The 22007-nt window shown below is 40.1% G+C and overlaps 1 protein-coding gene across 1 annotated transcript in view; it reads left to right on the top strand.

Moving 5' to 3' along the window:
* LOC126481587 (alpha-aminoadipic semialdehyde dehydrogenase-like) overlaps positions 1–22007 on the top strand; it is a 131002-nt gene that overhangs the window by 83367 nt on the left and 25628 nt on the right. The window contains exon 5 of the mRNA XM_050105446.1: positions 11908–12087. Within this exon, the coding sequence (XP_049961403.1) occupies positions 11908–12087 (180 nt within the window). The remainder of the gene's footprint in view (positions 1–11907; positions 12088–22007) is intronic.

Below are 22007 nucleotides of genomic sequence, written 5' to 3'. Positions count from 1 at the left end.
TCTGACTGACTTTTAGCAACAAGAAGCTATTGGCTCACAACACAATAGACTGCATGATGTTTGCACTTTAGCTATTGGCTACTTGTTGACTGACACTAAGGCATCCATGTATTGGCAGCTATTCTTGAGACTGTTTGAAGTATTGCCATTTACCACCACATATACAAGAGTGAATAATAATTATTGAATTTTGTAAATATATTTTGATTTTTGATAAAGAGAACAAAAAATGATAAATATAGAATTTAAATAAGTTAAAGAAGTAATCTGTTTTAACTTTGTAATCAATAATTGGAAAATTGACAAAATAATAGGAGCTATTAAATTTTTTGGCAGTTTATATTTGTGGCCAAGTCAGGACTCAAAGCTGGGACCTCTGTCTCTTGGAGCAAATGACGTACTGACTGAGCTATCTGAACACAACTCATGACCCAGCCTCAAAGCTGCCAGTGCATCTCCTAACTTCCAAATTTCACAGAGTTTCTCCTGCATAGCTTGCACAACTAGCACCCCTGAAAGAAAGAATATTGTGAAGACGTGGCTAAGCCACAGTTTGAGGGATGGTTGTGAATATAATGTATACTAAGAATTCACAAATCTCATCAAGAATAGCTAATTATATTTAGCAAATTAACATGTTTTACAAATTGAAGTGAATATTTTCATGATCAGGAAAATGGCTATAAAACTAGCTGACTGAATTTGGCAATAATCTCCAATTAAGGACTGATTGTTCTGGAAGACAAAAATGTCAATTGCTAACAATTTTTGAAATAGAAAATTTTTGGAAAAAGTAAGATGGTTAATGGTGGTATAAGGAGCAAGAGGGCTTTTAACTGTGGTACATTATTTTATAAACAAATGTCTGTTTGCTCATTTAAAATATCAACTCCACATATTCTGTAGGGATTTAAATGCTTAATAATCTTTTAAATAAACTGCTTTTAGGCAAACCAATTATTCATTTTTTGTTAGAAATTCTGAAATTATCTAACAAACAATAAGGTTTTGTGAAACTACAGTGGTAGTGTGGACACTTTTTTCAATAAATTAACAGAAGTTCTAGATAAAGTCTCAAGTACAATGGTCAACATAATTCTGTGAGAGGCCATTAACATTAACACTAATATCATAAATGAATCCAGCAGCACCTTCATAAATAATATCCTTCAAAGTTTTGGCATGTCCCTATCGGTCAATAGTGCAACAAGGGTTACTACAACGACTGCCTCAGTAATTAACCATGTGGCCACAAATATGGACAGGGAAAAATGTGATGTAGCTGTAAAAGATCTCAGACTATCAGATCATCTCTGTCAAATAACAATAGTAAAATCAGGCATTGAATCACTCCGTAAACTACAAACCTACAAATGGCATTTATCAGAAATCAAAATAAAAGATTTTTCAAAAGAACTAACAAAACAAATCTGGGATGAAGTGTGTAAGGAAACCAATGTGAGTACAAAATTCTCTAAATTCTTCACATTTTTTAAATTGAACTTTGAAAAGGCATTTCCAAAAGTATGCATGTCTGTATCAACACCTCACAAAAGCAGATGGATAACAGCAGGTATTAAGAAGTCCTCCCAAACGCTTAAACACCTCAGTTCCATGAAGAAGATTCGCAATGATCCAGAATTCTTAAATTTCTATCATAGATACAAAAAGATCTATAGGAAGTACTGCAGAGAAGTTACAGCAAAAATTCCCCAAAACAAATATAACACCTGTAAATAATGTTGCACTAAATACAATGATGTTACTTCCAACCACAGAGAATGAAGTCAATAAAACTGTTCAAAAACTGAAAAATAAAAAGTCAGTAGACTTAGATGAAGTACCAATGTGTGTACTGAAACAATGCATAGGGATTATACAAGGCCCCTTAACAAATATAATAAATTAATCCTTCACATAAGGGACATTTCCAGAGCTGAACAGACAAGAGTTGTAACTTTGCTTAAGAAAGGTGATGCGGAAGACATAGAAAATTATTGGCCCATTTCCCTGCTGTTGCCATTCTCAAAAATAATAGAAGCAATTATGAAAGACAAATTAATGAATTACGTGAATAAATACAAAAATACAATCTTTTAAGCAAATCACAGTTTGGTTTCCGAAGTGGCAAAAATACAGATTCAGCCATAGTAGAATTCACAAAAGTTGTACTTGATGCTCTTGATAAATGTGAGTGTATCACAGGCATATTTTTGGATCTTTCTAAGGCCTTTGATACAGTCGACCACAAGATTCTATTAAATAAATTAAAAGCATTAGGGATAAGAGTGGTAGCTAATGACTGGTTTTGGTCATACCTAACAGATAGGGTACAAAGAGCAGAGATAACACATACTTAAAATAGATCTAAATATTTAGTAAAACACTTATCAGAATCAAAATACATTAATATAGGGGTTTTGCAAGGTAGCATATTAGGACCAATACTGTTCCTGATATACATCAATGACTTTCCCAGTAGCATGGTGCTATACTGCCAACTGTGTTAATGAAGGTAAATGCATACAGTATACATTCCTAGGTGTGTGAGTGGGTGAAAGCTTCTTAAGTAACAGACCCCATATGCTGTCCACAATGGAAAGTCTTCATCAGAGACAAGGGTATGGTCAGGAGCGCCCCCACGGAAGTGTGGCAGGACTGCTGTTATTATCTGTACACATAAATGATCTTGCAGTCAGGGTAAGCAGCAGTCTGTTGCTTTTTTCTGATGGTGTTGTGGTGTATGGGAAGGTGTTATGATTGAGTGACTGTAGGAGATTACAAGATGACTTGGACAAAATTTCCAGTGGCTGTGATGAATGGCAGCTAGCTCTAAATGCAGGAAAAATGTAAACTGATGCCGATGAGTGGGAAAAATAATCCTATAACACTTGGACACAGCATTAGCAGGGTGCTGCTTGATAAAGTCACATTGATTAAATATCTAGGCATAAATATTCCAAAGCTATGTGAAATAGAATGAGCACTCCAAGATGGTGGTAGGAACATTTTTTATTGCAGGAATTTTGGGAAAGTGTGGTTCATCCGTAAAGGAGACTGCATATAGGACACTAGTGTGACCCTTTGTTGAGTGCTGTTTAAGTTTTTGGGATCTGCAGAAGGTCAGATTAAAGGAAGATATCAAAGAAATTGAGAGGCACACTGCTTCATTTGTTACCGTTAGGTTCAAACGATGCAGGTTTATGGATATGCTTTGGGAACTCAAATGGGAATCACTAAAGGGAAAGTGATATTCTTTCTGAGAAGCACTACTGAGAAAATTTGGATAACTGGCATTTGAGTTTGACTGGAGAAGGATTCTGCTGTGGCCAACATACCTTTCATGTAAGGATCATGAAGACAGGATAAGAGAGATTACGGATTGTATGGAGACCTATTGACAGTCATTTTTCCCTCACTCTATTTGCAAGTGTAACAGGAAAGGAAATGAATGACAGTGGTACAGGATACCACTGCTGTGCACCATATGGTAGTTTACAGAGTATGTTTGTACACTCCTGGAAATTGAAATAAGAACACCGTGAATTCATTGTCCCAGGAAGGGGAAACTTTATTGACACATTCCTGGGGTCAGATACATCACATGATCACACTGACAGAACCACAGGCACATAGACACAGGCAACAGAGCATGCACAATGTCGGCACTAGTACAGTGTATATCCCCCTTTCGCAGCAATGCAGGCTGCTATTCTCCCATGGAGACGATCGTAGAGATGCTGGATGTAGTCCTGTGGAACGGCTTGCCATGCCATTTCCACCTGGCGCCTCAGTTGGACCAGCGTTCGTGCTGGACGTGCAGGCCGCGTGAGACGACGCTTCATCCAGTCCCAAACATGCTCAATGGGGGACAGATCCGGAGATCTTGCTGGCCAGGGTAGTTGACTTACACCTTCTAGAGCATGTTGGGTGGCACGGGATACATGCAGACGTGCATTGTGCTGTTGGAACAGCAAGTTCCCTTGCCGGTCTAGGAATGGTAGAACGATGGGTTCGATGACGGTTTGGATGTACCGTGCACTATTCAGTGTCCCCTCGACGATCACCAGTGGTGTACGGCCAGTGTAGGAGATCACTCCCCACACCATGATGCCGGATGTTGGCCCTGTGTGCCTCGGTCGTATGCAGTCCTGATTGTGGTGCTCACCTGCACGGCGCCAAACACGCATACGACCATCATTGGCACCAAGGCAGAAGCGACTCTCATCGCTGAAGACGACACGTCTCCATTCGTCCCTCCATTCACGCCTGTCGCGACACTGGAGGCGGGCTGCACGATGTTGGGGCGTGAGCGGAAGACGGCCTAACGGTGTGCGGGACCGTAGCCCAGCTTCATGGAGACGGTTGCGAATGGTCCTCGCCGATACCCCAGGAGCAACAGTGTCCCTAATTTGCTGGGAAGTGGCGGTGCGGTCCCCTACGGCACTGCGTAGGATCCTACGGTCTTGGCGTGCATCCGTGCGTCGCTGCGGTCCGGTTCCAGGTCGACGGGCACGTGCACCTTCCACCGACCACTAGCGACAACATCGATGTACTGTGGAGACCTCACGCCCCACATGTTGAGCAATTCGGCGGTACATCCACCCGGCCTCCCGCATGCCCACTATATGCCCTCGCTCAAAGTCCGTCAACTGCACATACGGTTCACGTCCACGCTGTCGCGGCATGCTACCAGTGTTAAAGACTGCGATGGAGCTCCGTATGCCACGGCAAACTGGCTGACACTGACGGCGGCGGTGCACAAATGCTGCGCAGCTAGCGCTATTCGACGGCCAACACCGCGGTTCCTGGTGTGTCCCCTGTGCCGTGCGTGTGATCATTACTTGTACAGCCCTCTCGCAGTGTCCGGAGCAAGTATGGTGGGTCTGACACACCGGTGTCAATGTGTTCTTTTTTCCATTTCCAGGAGTGTATATGTAGATGTAGAAACACACATAGATACACGCGTACATGCACATGCACTCATGTGTCTGCTCACAGATGGCTGTGCCCCTCCATAGTGCTGGCTGGTGTGTGTGTGTGTGTGTGTGTGTGTGTGTGTGTGTGTGTGTGTGTTTGTACTCTAGCTTGGCAAAGGAATTACACTGAAAGCTACCAAGTTTTCTTTCTTTTTTGTGTGTCCCCATCGATGAATCAATGCCTCTGCTTTCAGTGAGTGGTCTCCTTTACTCCTGACATATTTACATTCCATCAGAACTATCCTACTATAATTACAGCATATGGTTTCATACATATGAAAAGAAGAAAAAGTTATGTATTTAAAGAATAGAGCTGTAGCAAGGTGAACCACCCCCACCTTGCTACATGAGTAGCAACCACACGTCTTCCTTAAATATTCCAGTGAAATATGTATGAACTCATTCCCAAGGATGCTCAGGGTGTAGGTCATGGGGAAAAATGCAGAGCTGAGGCCATCTGAAATTGTGTACAAGCATCGCATGCAAAGGCAATGTGTTTTATGTCAGTATCCTGTGGAGCCAGTAGAAATAATGACATGCCAATTATTTCATTCAAAACATCCCGCAATAAAACTGATGAAGCAACTTGAGGATGTGGAGGTGGTGTTTGAGTGGTATGATGAAGCAGCAGTCTTCGTCCCTGTTCAAAAGTAGTAAAATGCCATTAGAGACACTGAGTCAGAGGGTGGATGGAGAAAAACATTCAAGATGTTAGAGTGATCCCTTTAGGCAGATGCTCTGAATACCATGGTGGTACTGTCAATAAGACCAAACAGGGCAAGGAGTGGCAGTCTGTGACTGCAGATACTTTTCTAGCAGCTTGAATGTTGATGTTGATGATGAAACAGAGAACCTGATATGCATTGAATGAGCTTGTCACCACATAGGCAACTGGCACAATGTGCACACATTTTCCATATTGGGCTATGGGCCAGAGTGGATTTCATAATTATAATCACTTAGAAAATAGTCCACTTCTATAGTTATCGTGCCATTTTGTGCAGACATTTATTATGAGAGTTGAAAAAGGAGTCAAGAGTCTGTGGTCTGTTAGGAAGTGAAAGTTTATGGCACTCAGGAAGACATGAAATGTCTTGATGTCATAAATTACTGCAAGTGTCTGTTTTTCAAGCTTCAAATAATTCATTTGTGCTGTTATGTCCACCTGGTTAGCTCAGTGGTAACCTGCTTGCCTTCCATACAGCGGGCCCAGGTTCAGTTCCCATCCGGGTTGGAGATTTTACCCACTTGTGGACTGAGTGTTGTTGTTGTCCTCATCATCATTTCATCCTCATCACCTCCATGCAAGTCACCTATGTGGCAGTGACTGAAATAAGACTTGCACTTGATGGCCGAACTTCTGTGGATTTCATTCATTTCACTCGTTTCATTTTGTGCCATTATCAAATTTTTTGTGTACCTCAGAATTTGTTATCTAGTACAACAGTTCTGTGCTAATGCTCTATTTAGCTGTGTTGGTTGCTGATGTCAGATGAATGTCTGGTGTGGAAACAGCTAGACTGGATACAGGCTGGAAACATCACTTTAATTTATGGTAGGTCTCTACTTGAATTTGACCTCCTTTTGCCTAAATTTTTAAGGGTGAAGCATTTTGAGCCACTTTGATGATGAAATTTGCCATGATAATTAATTTTGCCTAAAAATAATTGAAGTCCTTTAGTATTTCTAGGCTCAGACAGGGTAATGATGGTGTGGCCTGAAGTAGGTGTAGTGCACTCTGACTTAGTTTGTGGACCTAGTACTTATAAGCAGAACATGGCAAGTGCCAAAACCCAATTTCCCAGAGACTTTGCTCAGATGAAGAGGATTCAAAATAATCAAACATATATCTCTTTATCCATAGATACTTGACCATTTTTGAGTTATTTCATGTGCTTTTTATTGAGGAAAAAGTTTAGCTGAAGCAGTGGCATAGTGGCTAGCATCATGGCATCACACTTTTACACCCTGTGTTTAATCTATTTTGAAGTAATGTTGCCTTATTTGCATACTAATTGTATGACTGGTGAATGTACTTAAAAGACAAGAAAAACACAATAAATGAAAGAGAAAAGTATTTGAAATTTTTTTCAGTGAAATTCCTATAGTGTATCTTGATTCATAATCAATTGCAAGTGCCAACTTTCGGTAAAGTGTTCCTTTATCTGTGAACTGCCATGAAATTATTGCCAATGCATCAAATCTTCAGCTATATTAACAATGTTTCTTTCCTGAGTGAGATTCATATGAAGAAATGTCACTGTGGAAAACCTGTCTTTGAATAATGCTTGCAGTGTTTGGCATTTCTGTGTTTTTAATGTTTCTTCAAATGGTATCATACAAGTGAAGGCACCAAATCTTCCTGTAGAATAAGCATAGGAATAAAATATAAGAATTAATATAATAATTGATATAAGAATAAAAAAATAAGAATTTAAGGAAGATTGTAGCACTTGAAAATGCCATACACACATATATAATAAATGTTTGACACTTACTGTGAAACCCAGTTGTAATTTTATGATTAAGATAATGTCCTTGTATACCCTATCTTGATAAAAAGATATTCATGTAGTAACTTCTACAGACATGGCTGGGGACAAATAGTGTGTCAAACGTAGGACACAAGACCAAGATGCTAGCCACTGCGTCACCATTTCAGCTGAGATTGTCACGCACTAACTGGCATCTAAAGTACGCCTAAGCCTTTGACTATTGTTTTCTCAGAAACAGTCAAGTATCTACAGATCAGCCAAGACATGTGTTCATTTATTTTGAATCCTCTTCCACTGAGCAAAGTTTCTGGAAAATCAAGTTAAGGTACTTGCTGTGTTCTCCTTACTACTATTAGTCTAAAAAATATGCACTTTTAAGATAGCAGTATAAACTGTTTCCTGTAGGTGGCTAAACAACATCTCTCGGCTCTGCAGACACTGCTTCTGAGTGGCTTCTGTGACAGTGATGATATCCAAGTAATTCACACAACAAGGGATACCATGGATTAACTGTTGTAAATCCCAATGAAATATGGTGGGTGCATTAGCTACACCAAAAAGCAGTTGATTCTACCAGTTAATGCAGAGGCTGTAACGTGCACCAAAATCTGTAACATTTGTTCATCTAGCAGTAACTATAAATAGATAGCTACAAGTTCCATTTCCATCTCCACTATACCTGTGCATTGTTGAAACCTACTGGTAATAAATCTGGCAGCCTGCGTCTGAATTGCTTCAATCTCTTCCTTTAATCCAGTGTGGTCCAGATACCAAATACTCAAGCAGTACTCAAGAATGGGTCACATTGGTGTCCTATATGTGGTTTCTTTTACAGATGAACCACACTTTCTTAAAATTCTCCCAATAAACAAAAGTTGACAATTCTCCTCTGCTACTACAATCCTTACAAGCTCATTCCATTTTGTATCGCTTTGCAACATTACACCCATTTACTTAATTGACACGACTGTGTCGAACAAGACACTACTAATGCCATATTTGAACATTACAAGTTTGTTTTTCTGACTCATCCACGGTTATTTTTCTGACTCATCCACATGAACTTATGTTTTTTCTACATTTAGAGCTAGCTGCCATTCACCATACCACCTAGAAATTTTCTATAAGTTGACTTGAATCCTGCTACAGTCATTCAATGATGACATCTTCCCACAAATTACAGTTTCATCATCAAACAGCTGAAGATTGCTACTCACCCAGTCTACTAGATCATTTATGTGTATAGAAAATAACAGCAGTCCTGCAACACTTCCCTGGGGCACTCTGAATGACACCCTTGTCTCTCATGAATACTCACTATCAAAGAAAAGGTACTGGCTTCTGTTACTTAAGAAGTCTGTGAGGAACATATCTGGGAACCTATTCCATATGCTCATACCTATGTTAACAGTGTGCAGTGGGATGTCATATGCTTTTTGGAACTCTAGGACTATGGAATCTGCTTATTGTTCTTCATCCATAGCTAACAAATATCATGTGAGAAAAGGGCAAGCCGAGTTTTGCCTGAGCAGTGCTTTCTAAAAACTCTGTTGATTCATGGATAGAGGTTTTTCAGTCTCAAGGAAATTTATTATATTCAAACTGAGAACATGTTTGAGAATTCTGCAGCAAATAAATGTTAAGGATGACTCAAATAACTTTTGCCTGTCATCATTTCTGTGTTTTCTTTTAAACTGAGAATGAAACAGCCTTTGCTTCCTCAGTATTTTCTGAATTTTGTTTTTAAACATCATGGTGGGACTTTTTTCCATCCCTAATCTATTTATTTTGCATGTACTTCTCCAGAACATTATTTACAATCCATTTAAACTATGCCCATAATTCCTCTACACCCACCATTGTGGAACTAAATGTTGTCACTTTATTGTCTAAAAGAGATGCTAACAACTGTTTATCGCTCTTTCTGGCAGAAATGCTCTCCTATCCTTCTTGATTGATTTATTAAATTTAGTAACTCTAGTCACTATGATGACATCATGGTTACTAATACCTGTTTCTATACGGACACCTTTGATAAGGTCAGACCTGTTTGTAGCTATAAAGTCTAAAATATTTCCATTGCATGTTGGCTGTTGAACCAGCTGCTCAAGACAGTTTTGAGCATGATAAGAGGGTACTCAGTGGAAAAAATGGATGAGGCATGGAGCCAGTATTAGACACTGCTTAGGAAAAGAAAATGCTTGCTTGTATTCGAAAGTCTACTCAAAAGGGATATCACCTTGTGACAAATGGTGTAGTTACTGTGGCAAAATTTGAAGTGAAACATCTGTAATAATTCATTTTACCATTACTAAAGTTCTTTTAGATTATTTAGTTTAGGTAGGTACTGTATGGCCTATAGATACAATTCTTTTGGTCTCACTCCATCTATTCCCATAACATGTCTTAAGTACTTTATTCATGGATGAAAAATGAGCACTTTTGATGGTTGCAACAGAGGCTTGTTTGCTCCAGTAGTGTGAAAACTTGCCAAAGAATGCATACATTTTCTGTTTATTAGTGCTTGTTATGTGATGCCATCCAAATAATTTGAACAATGGGGAATTCCCTGCAGTAATTGCTCCAGCAACCTAGGAAATGTTGCTGGGGCACTTGTTATTATGATAAATGGCAACTTACAGTATTGATATAGTCGTCTCAGTGCATGGATGACCATCCTACCGACAACCCTTCCTCCTCCTCCCACAGCAGTATTCCATGGTCCATCCAATTTATATAAATATCCTAGTCCATCCTAACATCACACTTACTCCCAAACCCTCTACATAGCTCATTATTGTCTCTACTTTTAGTCACTTATAACAACAGCCTACACATTGTTAAAACTTTTTTATTTACTTATTTTGAACATAGTGTATCTTCAAAATGTCGGAGAAAAGAATTTAATATAGAGTATTTTGTTGCCAGGATACTCTTTATTAAGTTCTTTTTAATGATGCTCTGATGATGAACTATGCTCAAAAAGTATAAGTAAATTTTTTAACACACTTGAACTGTTATTATTAGCAACCAAAAGTGATTAAAACGATGTGCTCAGTTTTCAGACAATAGCTGCAGGCCTCCTGTCATTAAATTATCCCAGACAGTTGCCATGTAAGTCACAGTCCCTGTGGAAAGCTCATGTGCAATACTCCACCAATGCACCAACCATCTACTCAGCACATTCCACTCCAGTCCTGTCACAGGTATATTTTGTTCTATCCTATCCTATGCTATCAGAGGCAGGGCCACCTATGAAAACATTCATATGACCAACTAGCTCTGTTTCTGCACAACATTTTATATGGGCATGAGTGCTAACTAGCTGACTGCCCAAATGAATTTCCATTGACAAGCTGTGTCCACGAAAACAATTGAGCACTCAATGGCAGAACACACCACAGAGAACAAATTGCTTTATGTCAATGGATTTTTTGCAGCTAATGCTGTTTCAATCCTCCCCCACAATATCATCTTCTCTGAAGTATCTTTGCAACACATAATTTGATCCTGTAATACTTCTGGACTCAATCTGCACTAGTCATCTGCTCAACACCTATTTCCACAGCCACCACATTCTGACTTCATTCATTCTGCACTCACACCCTCCTCCCCACAGTCTTCCTCTCCCAGTGTCCTGTCTCCCCCTCCAAACCATATCACTGTGTGCTGCACATAATTCCCCCCAGCCTTTAGCCAGAATGAACTCACTGGTGCCTCATTCCCATCCTGTAAGCCTACTGCTTCTCTCTCTCATTTGTCTGATACCCTTCTCCAAACCTCCCTCCCCCTCCCCAACTCTTTTCTGCCCTCACTCACTCTGCCTGACATAACTCGTCAACCCAGTTGAGGTATACTATTTCATCATTGTGGGCCAGGAGAAGTGTATGTATCCATGTGTGTGTATGTGTGTGTGTGTGTGTGTGTGTGTGTGTGTGGTGGCTCTGAAGAAGGATATGTCCAAACACTAGACCTTCAATTACTATATTTACAAATTTACAATATAAATATCAAAACTTTTATTTTCTGAGAAACAATAACAGGAAAAAAGTTTAAGTGGGAGGAAAGAAAGTAAGATGGTTAAACATATGGTCATCGATATTTGATAATATTTCATCCAATGTTACATAAAATCTGTTTGCTCCACATACGACCCTGATTTATTCTTTAAAAATACCAACCTTTTGACATTGCAGAAGCATTGTTGGGGAAGTTAAAGAATAAACAACATACTGAAGCTGTGCACTGCACCCAGAATATTTCATGAATAGCTCAGTATATAGAACAGTGGTCACAAGAGACAGGCTGACATATTTGATTATTAATCATGGGGACAATTTTACCGATATACTTTTTATATCTGTTTCACTTTTCTGCATGAACAAGATTTGCTGCCTTCCTAAAAGCTGATTACTGGTTGATTTGACTTTTAGGTTGCATTGCAAGTGCAAGAAAGGTTTGGTAAATTTATACTAGAACTTGGAGGAAACAACGCTATTATTGTAGATGCAGATGCTGATCTTGAAATGGCTGTCCGCTCTGTATTATTTGCATGTGTAGGCACTGCTGGACAGCGCTGTACGACCACCAGGAGACTGATTCTCCATGAGAAGGTAAATATTTAAATCTTTTTTCTAATATCACACAAAACCTTGCTTATTAAGATGTCTAATAAAAAATTCACTTACCTATAGGGTATTATTGTGTTGGTATTGCAATTAATAGAGTAGAAAGTATTAAAACATAATATCTACTTATCAGTGGAAACCAATCAACAAACACACATTCATGAAAAGCAAGACTCACAGCATTTCATATTCTTTCACCTGAAAAAAAAGAGGAAACTTTTTAAGCATAGATAAGGAAGGGATATAATTAAAATTAAAAATCAATACTAACGATGTATGAGCTTTCTCCTGTATGCTGGAATATTGCGGTTAATTGCCATCTTGTCTCATCTTGCTTTTTTCCTCTTGAGGTGGAGTCTGAAAAGGAGTTTCTGTCTAATTTTTTATAAACATGAATTTGTTCCACATGCTCCCATCTAAATTTTCAAGATGAGGAAGCCAGTCCTGCTTTGTCGCTTTTGATCTCCTAAGATTAGTTTCTGTTTAATTTCAAAGAAAATGCACATTTTTCCACACTCTTCCTCCTCCCTTTCAAGATAATAAAAACTTTTTGGCTTGCTTACTTGAAAGCACTCTAGTGAGTTGTTTTTCTAGAGATAATAAAATGAACAGTGCAAACAGAAAATTGTGATATTAATCTGTCAGAAATAAAAAAAGAATGTGTTGAACATTATTTATAAATCAGAATAAAAAACACAGCCTCAAAAGACAGTAAATATTTGCATTGTTTCACACAGTAAAACATATTCTGTAATGAATGTATATAATTTCTTATCCCAGCTTTCAGAAATGCCAATAGTTGCTTCATCAGGAAGGAAAAATGAATGTGTTGAGGAATGTTAAAAAGGAAGAGCAGGTCCATTGGGCTCTGGACGAGAGAGCTTTGTCTCCTTTCATCCTCATAACAGCTGGTTCCCTCTGATCCTGGTGTGTGAGTGACCTGCCCTTCCTTCCTAACCTTCCCAATCTATCCTTCTCTCTTCCCTGAGGGAGGAACTATTAGCTCCAAAAGGTATGATAGTGTATGTACTTTTATATGGGTCTATCAGCAATACTGAAATTTTGCCTCTTCAGTGTTATTAATCTTATAGTTCTCGTTTTGACTGTGCATGTCTCTGCCTTCTGCATTTAAGTTTTTAAGTTGTTCAAACTGTATTAATAAGAATATTGCATGAATTATCTCACAATGAAAGTGAAAAATATTTATGCAAAAAGAGGACAAGTTACTTAGCAGCTATGCAGCAGAAGCACCTGGATCAGGGATGGCAGATTCAAGTTCAGGTTGGTATTCCATGATAAGATAATTTCTCTTGTTTCTTATGGACATTATCTTGCTGTCCGCCCCCGGTAGCTGAGGGGTCAGTGCGACAGACTGTCAATCCTAAGGTCCCGAGTTCGATTCCCGGCTGGGTCAGAGATTTTCTCCACTCAGGGACTGGGTGTTGTGCTGTCCTAATCATCATCAGTTCATCCCCATCGACTCGCAAGTCGCCAAAGTGGCGTCAAATCGAAAGACTTGCACCAGGCGAGCGGTCTCCCCGACGGGAGGCCCTCGTCACACACCATTATTGCTTCTATTAATGCACAGCTCCTTGTGTAATTTCCTTGCCTACTACCTCATTGACATAGTTTAGAGAGTCTAAAATATTTGCATTAAAGTTATACTTGTTGAGAGAACTTTATCAAAGCAGAACCACTACCTATGACACAGAAAGCTGCAAAGGAGAGAATATTAACATGAAATGGCTAGGATCTGTCAAAATGCAAGTAATCATGTTTGTTGGGTGGCTCAACATATCAGGTGTAACCAACTGTGAGACTGAAGCTCATAAAAAAAGGTTCTCTTGAATTACTGAGAGTAGCGATCCTGACTGATTTTGACACAAAGGAGCTTTTCTTGTTCCTTTCTTTTTAAATTCCTAACAAACTCCCATAGTTAAAATGCTGCAGACAGACATTTATCAACTGTAAGAATAAATTGTGAATACAGCTCACCACATTCCAACTTGGGTAAAAGGTTACAACATTAAGAATTGTATAACATGATATTGAGACCATCCGATACATGATACGAAGAAATATCAGACACACAGCAAAAACCCAAGCACCACACGGACATTCTCATCAAGTGAATCCATACACAATGTTTAAGTATGGAGAAGGTCATTATGGGAGCATCCAGCTGGAAATAAATCAAAAGTAACTTGTCACATGTGACTTACTGGTAGCTCTGTGATTGCCAATTATATCAGGTGCACAGTGATTGTGGCCACTTTCCATTGGCTCTGATGTATCAATAGGTCATATCTTCAAACATTTTAGCACTCATACCTGAAATAAGCATACAGTGCTGGAAGCTCTATAATTAGTGCCTTGTCTAAGGTGTTGAAAATGTTGGAGGGGAGGAGTTAATGTCTGATCTGGTGAATCCATTGTGTGAAGTCTTGGAATAGTGCCCACTCTGGAAGGTCAGTGGCATTGTCTAGTGGCATTTTCCAGGTGTGCTTTCTGATGAAAGCTATGGCTGAAGCTAATATGTAAGTGTCTTTCAATTGAGTCTGTTTGCAACTCAGAATGTCATCTTTACAGTAAGTAGCAATTTGTCTTTTCCTTGCATTGCTAATATTCCAACCTGGAGTTTCCATAGTTAGATAGAATTCTGTGACATTGGTGATCATTGAGAATATGTCACAAATACTTAACCTATTCCTGGAAAAATGTAGATTTGTTCAACAAACAAAATGAATTAGCTTAGATTAAACAATGGAAACCCTAGGTAGGAAAAGATGGATTGCTACTTACCATAAAGATGTCATGTTAAGTTGCAGACAGGCACAATTAAAAGGCACTTACACATAAGTTTTGGCCACAACCCTTGTCAGAAAAAGAAAGAGAAACATGTGCTTTTCATTCACACAAGCAAGCACACCTCACATGCACCTCACTGCCAACTTTGGCCCCTTGGATTCTGGTCTGAGCTGCTGGAGTTGGTGGTCATATGTGCATGAGGTGCACTTGTTTGTGTGAGTGAGTGGTGTGTGTTTCTTTTCCTGTTTCTGACAAAGGCTGTGGCTGAAAGCTTATGTGTAAATGTCTTTTAATTGTGCCTGTCGGCAATTTAACATGTCATCTTTACAGTAAGTAGCGATCTATCTTTTCCCACGTTATTAAATAGCAAACATTGCTGCTCACCACGTAGAGGAAGGATATGTTGAGTGGTGGACAGGCATAATAAGAGTAGATTAAGCTGTATCTGAAGAATGAATCTGTCAAATTGTATAGTCTGCTTTTAAAACTACTTTTAAATGTGCCTGTGTGCCATTAAGTGCATCCCTTATGTGGTGAGTAGCAGTCTATCAACACGTGAGGCAATACTGACCCTACGACTTACCTTAGAAAATAGATTAAGGAAAGGCAAACCTACATTTCTAGCATTTGCAGACATAGAGAAAGCTTTTGACAATATTGACTGGAATACTCTCTTTCAAATTCTGAAGGTGGCAGGGGTAAAATACAGGGAGTGAAAGGCTATTTACAATTTGTACAGAAACCAGATGGCAGTTATAAGAGTCGATGGGCATGAAAGGGAAGCAGTGGTTGGGAAGGGAGTGAGGCAGGGTTGTAGTCTATCCCTGATGCTATTCAATCTGTATATTGAGCAAGCAGTAAAGGAAACAAAAGAAAAATTCGGAGTAGGAATTAAAATCCATGGAGAAGAAATAAAAACTTTGAGGTTCACCGATGACACTGTAATTGTGTCAGAGATAGCAAAGGACCTGGAAGAACAGCTGAACGGAATGGACAGTGTCTTGAAAGGAGGATATAAGATGAACATCAACAAAATCAAAACAAGGATAACGGAATGTAGTCGAACTAAGTCGGGTGATGCTGAGGGAATTAGATTAGGAAATGAGACACTTAAAGTAGTAAATGAGTTTTGCTATTTGGGGAGCAAAATTACTGATCATGGTTGAAGTAGAGAGGATATAAAATGTAGACTGGCAATGGCAAGGAAAGTGTTTCTGAAGAGGAGTAATTTGTTAACTTCGAGTATAGATTTTTTAGACAAGAAGAGAATAGAAGCTTTTGAAATGTGGTGCTACAGAAGAATGCTGAAGACTTGATGGGTAGATCATGTAACTAATGAGGAGGTATTGAATAGAATTGGAAAGAAGAGAAGTTTGTGGCACAACTTGACTAGAAGAAGGGATCGGTTGGTAGGACATGTCCTGAGGCATCAAGGGATCACAAATTTAGCATTGGAGGGCAGCGTGGAGGGTAAAAATCGTAGAGTGATGAATACACTAAGCAGATTCAGAAGGATGTAGGTTGCAGTAGGTACTGGGAGATGAAGGAGCTTGCACAGGATAAAGTAGCATGGAGAGCTGCATCAATCCAGTCTCTGGACTGAAGACCACAATAACAACAACAACAGTCTATCTTAACCAGTGTGGGAACTCAGTGCACCACTTGCTTGCGTGGCATCACATTTGTATGTTTTAGTCTTTGCACTTTGTTTGTTTCTACTGTGTCAGACCAATAAGCCAAATAAATTGTGCTCATAACTACAAACTTCTGCATCAGTGATAGAGCACATTGGTGCTATTGAGAAACTTCCAACCCCAAAAAATATCAAGGAATTACAATCTTCTTTTGGGGTTAGTGAACTACTACACAGAGTTCATTCCACAGGTTGTTCACCACATGCATCCATTGAACCATTTGAGGAAGGAAGGTGTTCTGTTCATTTAGTCTCAAGAGTGTCACAAGCATCCTTGTAGTTGAAAAAACACCTGAAGTTGTCTGTGTGCTTAGCAGCTTTCACACTTGACAAAGTCCTGACCTAAAATCTAAAACATCACAATATGTATTGGTTAAGTTTTATCATACAAGAATGCTAATGGCACAGAAAAATCAAGATCTTTTGCATGTAAGACATCCCCAAAGGCGAAGCAAAATTTTCCAGAAATCAAGAAGGACGCACTGGCAGTTGTGTATGGCATTAAAAAACTTCATGTTGTCTTGTATGAGAATAAGTTTCAGTTACACATGGATCATAAACCACTACTTCTCTTTTTGGTCCACTTTCTGCAGACATACTGCTGACGCTGTATTGGGGCGCACCACTGCTGGAGCTGAAGCTGGAAGGTCCTGCGTCTCCAACATGATACCTTCCAGCTGCACGAGGGCCATGCTGCATATTCCATACCAACGTGTAAGGCGGGCCTGCATTGTTGGGGCATGAACAGAGGAAGGAGGGGGTGCAAGAGTCCAGTCCATGACCAATAGGTCATAAGTGGCCTGGGGTTGTGGCAGAGGAGAGGAGGCATCCATGGCAGATGAGGCCAGGGGTGTAGGTTGTACAGACAAGAGGGCCATGTTGGCAGTGTCCTGGGGCACAACTGGTTCTGGTAGCGTCACCAGAGGTGATCTTTCATGGAGTTGCCATATGTCTGGTGGTCATTTGCACCCTGGATGACAGCCGACATCCAGTTTGGATGGCATCCAAACAGTTGGGTCCACACTGGGTGTTGGTCCAGCACTGGGGGTAGACTGGAGCTAGGGAAGATATTAGCCCAAGGGTAAGAGCAGAGAGAGAAAGGTGTGAGGTTGTTGGGCTCTTCCTGCAGTTGGAGTGGTCCTATAGGTGGCCAAGAACAAGATGATGGCATTGTCCGATGGTGTGGATTGTAACAGGGCCCTCATCTTCTCTTTGAAGGTCTGCACCATCTGTTCCACTTCCTCATTGGACTGAGGGTGAAACAGTGTGGTAAGGAGATGTTTTATCCCATTTAATGCACAGAGGTGAGTGAACTGAGTTGAGGTGAACTGGGGCTGTTGTCTGAGATCATAGCCTGCAGAAGGCCCTCAGAGGCAAAGATATGTGAAAGGGACTTGATCACATTTGCAGCTGAGGAGCCTTGGGGCTGATTTATGGACATTTGGAATATGAATTGACTGCAAACAACCACATTTGATACAAGAAGAGACCAGTGACGCTTATCTGGGGGTACTCCTGAGGGCGTGACTGGTGCCAGAATGAGAAAACATTGTGGGGGGATGCAGATTTCTGTTTAGCACACATGGTGCATAACCACTGCATGGTCTCAATGTCCTTGGTGATGGCTGGCCGGTAGGTGCAGCAGCGTGCCTGCTGTTTCATGCTGGATATGCCCCTGTGACCCACAAGTAGGAGTGCAAGAACTCTGGGTGCAGATCTGGGGGAATAATAAACTGAGGCCATTCATGACCCATTTTCAGCAGGAGAACAACATCATGGAGGGAGTGGACCATGTTCCTTCACTGAGAGATGTGGCAGCCACCTATGCTGAATCCACTTAGCCATGGTGCTGAGAGTAGGGCCCACTTTTGTCTGGACCATGAATAGTGTAGCATCAAGGGCAAAATCATGCAGGGTTGATGTAGAATCTGAATCCAGCTGAAAGATAACGACTTCCTGGTTGTCAGATACTGGATTGGGGCCTACTGGAAGCCAGGACAAAGCATCTGCATTTGTGAGGTGGCTGGTTGGCTTATAGAGTATGTCATAGATATAGACTGATAAGAACAGTGCCCAATGTCACAGCCTTAGGGCTGTCCTGTCCAGGAGGCTAGAACACAGTCCAAACAATGCCATAATAGCTTGTGGTCAGTTACCATCTGGAATCTGATGCCAAATAGATAGGGGTGACATTTCTTGATGGCATAAACATGGCCACTGCCTCTTTTTCCATTTGGGAGTAATAATGTTGCACTGCATTGAGCATCTTGGACGTGAATGTAACAGAATTTTCAGAGCCATTTACCTCCTCCTGGCACATGACTGCCCTGACCCCATGCTGCAAGGCATTTGTGGCAAGAAGAAGACAATATAGCATGGCATTTACAATGGCAGATATTTTTCTTAAGAAATTATCATCATGATATTGATTTCCATACCACTGAATGGCATGCAAATGTCGATGCAGTATCATGTACCCCCATTAGCTCCAACATTGAGTTTGACTGCCAGGAAGCAGTGTGTTTTGCCATAGAGAAGACTAGGTCCACATCTTGTTAGATTTCCCAATCAATTCTCAAGAAATAGCAGTTCCTACTAGTCAGCACCCTTTCCTGTGTAGAGTAGTGTCAACAGTGCAAAATGGTTAGTCAGTTTGTCTCCCAAAAATATCACATCCTGTGTTGTGAAATTATTTTGCAACTAAATATAGGCTTAATGTTGTTCAAAGAGTAATGTTGTTTTCTACAGAGTACACAGAATGTTGCATCATTGTGCTACCTCCCCTCTGTGCTTGCACCTTTCAGTTGCTTCACACTTCATACTGGGGTATGTCAAGGATGAAAGCTTTAACTCATAGTTATGTTTACCAGCCAGTGATAGACAGTACCATCAAGCACACAATGCTTATGTGTCAGGCTTGAGCTTTGAACGAAGCATCTTCAGCAAAATGTTTTACACAGTGGTCCCAAGCAGAGCAGACTTGGGAGAAGGTGTACACTGACTTCACTGGTCCATTTCAAGGTGCACTGTGCTTGCTGTTGGTGAATGCAGACCTGGATCTAGGGGAGGAGGGGGAGGGGGGGGATTGGGTTATCTGCCCCAGGTGGCAATTTTAAAGGGTGCCAAATTCATATTCTTGAAGGAAAAAACCTTGTTTGAACACATTCTAAGTTGATTTCTGAGTGAATCATAAATCAATTTTGAATGGATGCAGAGTGTACATGATGTCTCTGTCAGGGGAATCCCAGTCACACCTATAAATAAAAAAATTTCCCATAGACAGGGCTGTACTAGCTGAGCCAAAGAAATCCGAACGGGTGAATGCCAATCACTATTTGTTTATATGGTTGCTAGGTGTGCAGATGATTAGCATTGTTATAATTTTTACTGAAAGCCACAGATACAGACTACCAGAGTGGAAATAAATGACTAACAGGAATAACAGATAAGAAAGATTACATATTATCTTCTCAATGTATCCAAGAAAATAAAATTTTGTAGGAAAATTTTTGCCAGATCACTCCACTACTAAGGGTCAGTTGTACAGTCCCTGGTCAGCAGCTTCTTAAGCTCTATTCTCAGAACAGTGTGGAAAATGCATTGTATGGACACAGAATAACGCCTAACTGGAGAATGTGGGATAACTAAACTGCTGATTCTGGCACAGTTAATAAAGTTAACTGGAGAATAAGTTTTGACAATGGCAGAAAGAGCTATAGAATTAGTGATGACAAGATTGTTTGTTGAACATGGAAGGAGAAGAAACAGTGACATCATACAAATCATGTGGAGGAATATAACAATTTCAAATTTGTATAAAAATATTGTACTACTCCTTCTGAATCTCACGCTTGAGAAACTGGATCATATGGATGAAATGTGAAACTGTTTCCTAACATAAAACTTTCTTACAATGAAATGAATATCCCCAGCTGCATACAGGCGTGGATATAAGTCAACGAGGACAGTTGAAAAAGTGTGCCCCAACCGGGACTCGTACCCGGGATCTCCTACTTACATGGGTGACACTCTATCCATCTGAGCCACCGAGGACATGTCTGAAAGAACAGATACCATCTTCATATATATATAATCTTCACACACACACACACACACACACACACACACACACACACACACACACACATATATATATTTCTCTGCTTGTGTCTGTGTATGTGCGGATGAATATGTGTGTGTGTGCGAGTGTATACCTGTCCTTTTTTCCCCCTAAGGTAAGTCTTTCTGTTCCCGGGTTTGGAATGACTCCTTACCCTCTCCCTTAAAACCCACATCCTTTCGTCTTTCCCTCTCATTCCCTCTTTCCTGACGAAGCAACCATTGGTTGCGAAAGCTAGAATTTTGTGTGTATGTATGTGTTTCTATCGACCTGCCAGCACTTTTGTATGGTCACATCATCTTTGTTTATATATATATATATATATATATATATATATATATATATATATATATACCAAACAAAAGCGTTGGTATGTTGATAGACACACTTTGTGTTCGTTTGTGTCTCTATCAACGTACCAACACTTTCGTTTGGTAAGTTACATCAGTTTTGTTTTTAGATATATTTTTCCCACGTGGAATGTTTCCATATATATAAGAGTTATGGCTCACTGGCCATTTGACCATCTCCTTCTGTGTGGATGCACAAAGAGTGCCCAAAGTCTTACGGGAATTGGCAGTAAAGCCACGAGTAATGAGTATAAAGGGTAGGGGCACTATGAATATAGTGTGGGACAATAAGCTGCAAATGTGGGTCTCATGGGAGGCATGCCAGAGATAAGTCCATGCAGTCACACTATCATCTGTGTCCTTGGCGGCTCAGATGGATCAGAGCATCTGCCATGTAAGCAGGAGATCCCGGGTTCGAGTCCCGGTTGGGGCACACATTTTCAACTGTCTGACTTATACCAATGCCTGTATGCAACCAGGGGTATTCATTTCATTGTAATTTCATTCTAACGAGCTGCATGATCACTAATGATATCTGTTCTTTTGGACATGTCTGAAAGAACAGATACCATCTTCATATATATATAAAACTTTCTGCTTGTAGTAGTCCTAAAAGGCAATTGATATTGGTACTTCATGTATTATATTGTGGCATGTTATTTACATAAATGAGGGGGATAAAATGATCATTTGTGCCAAAACAGTCTCGCTTATTTGGAGTGTGTTACAACTGCTGTAATAGTAGAAAAGCCTATTTCATTTTATCTTGCAGAAAGTGACAAAATAGACATAATCAGATCAAGAAACCACACCAGTCTTGGGTATTATTTGTATTAACAGCTTTTTCAGTGTCAGACAATGACACTTTGATTTTTCATGCATAAAATGTTTGAAAAACTTTGATGAGGTAATAGATTCTTTCGCAGAAAAAAGT

The sequence above is a fragment of the Schistocerca serialis genome, chromosome 5 (genome assembly GCF_023864345.2).
Source record: "Schistocerca serialis cubense isolate TAMUIC-IGC-003099 chromosome 5, iqSchSeri2.2, whole genome shotgun sequence".
Taxonomy (NCBI): Eukaryota; Metazoa; Arthropoda; class Insecta; order Orthoptera; family Acrididae; genus Schistocerca; species Schistocerca serialis.
This window is presented reverse-complemented; position numbering and strand designations above follow the sequence as displayed.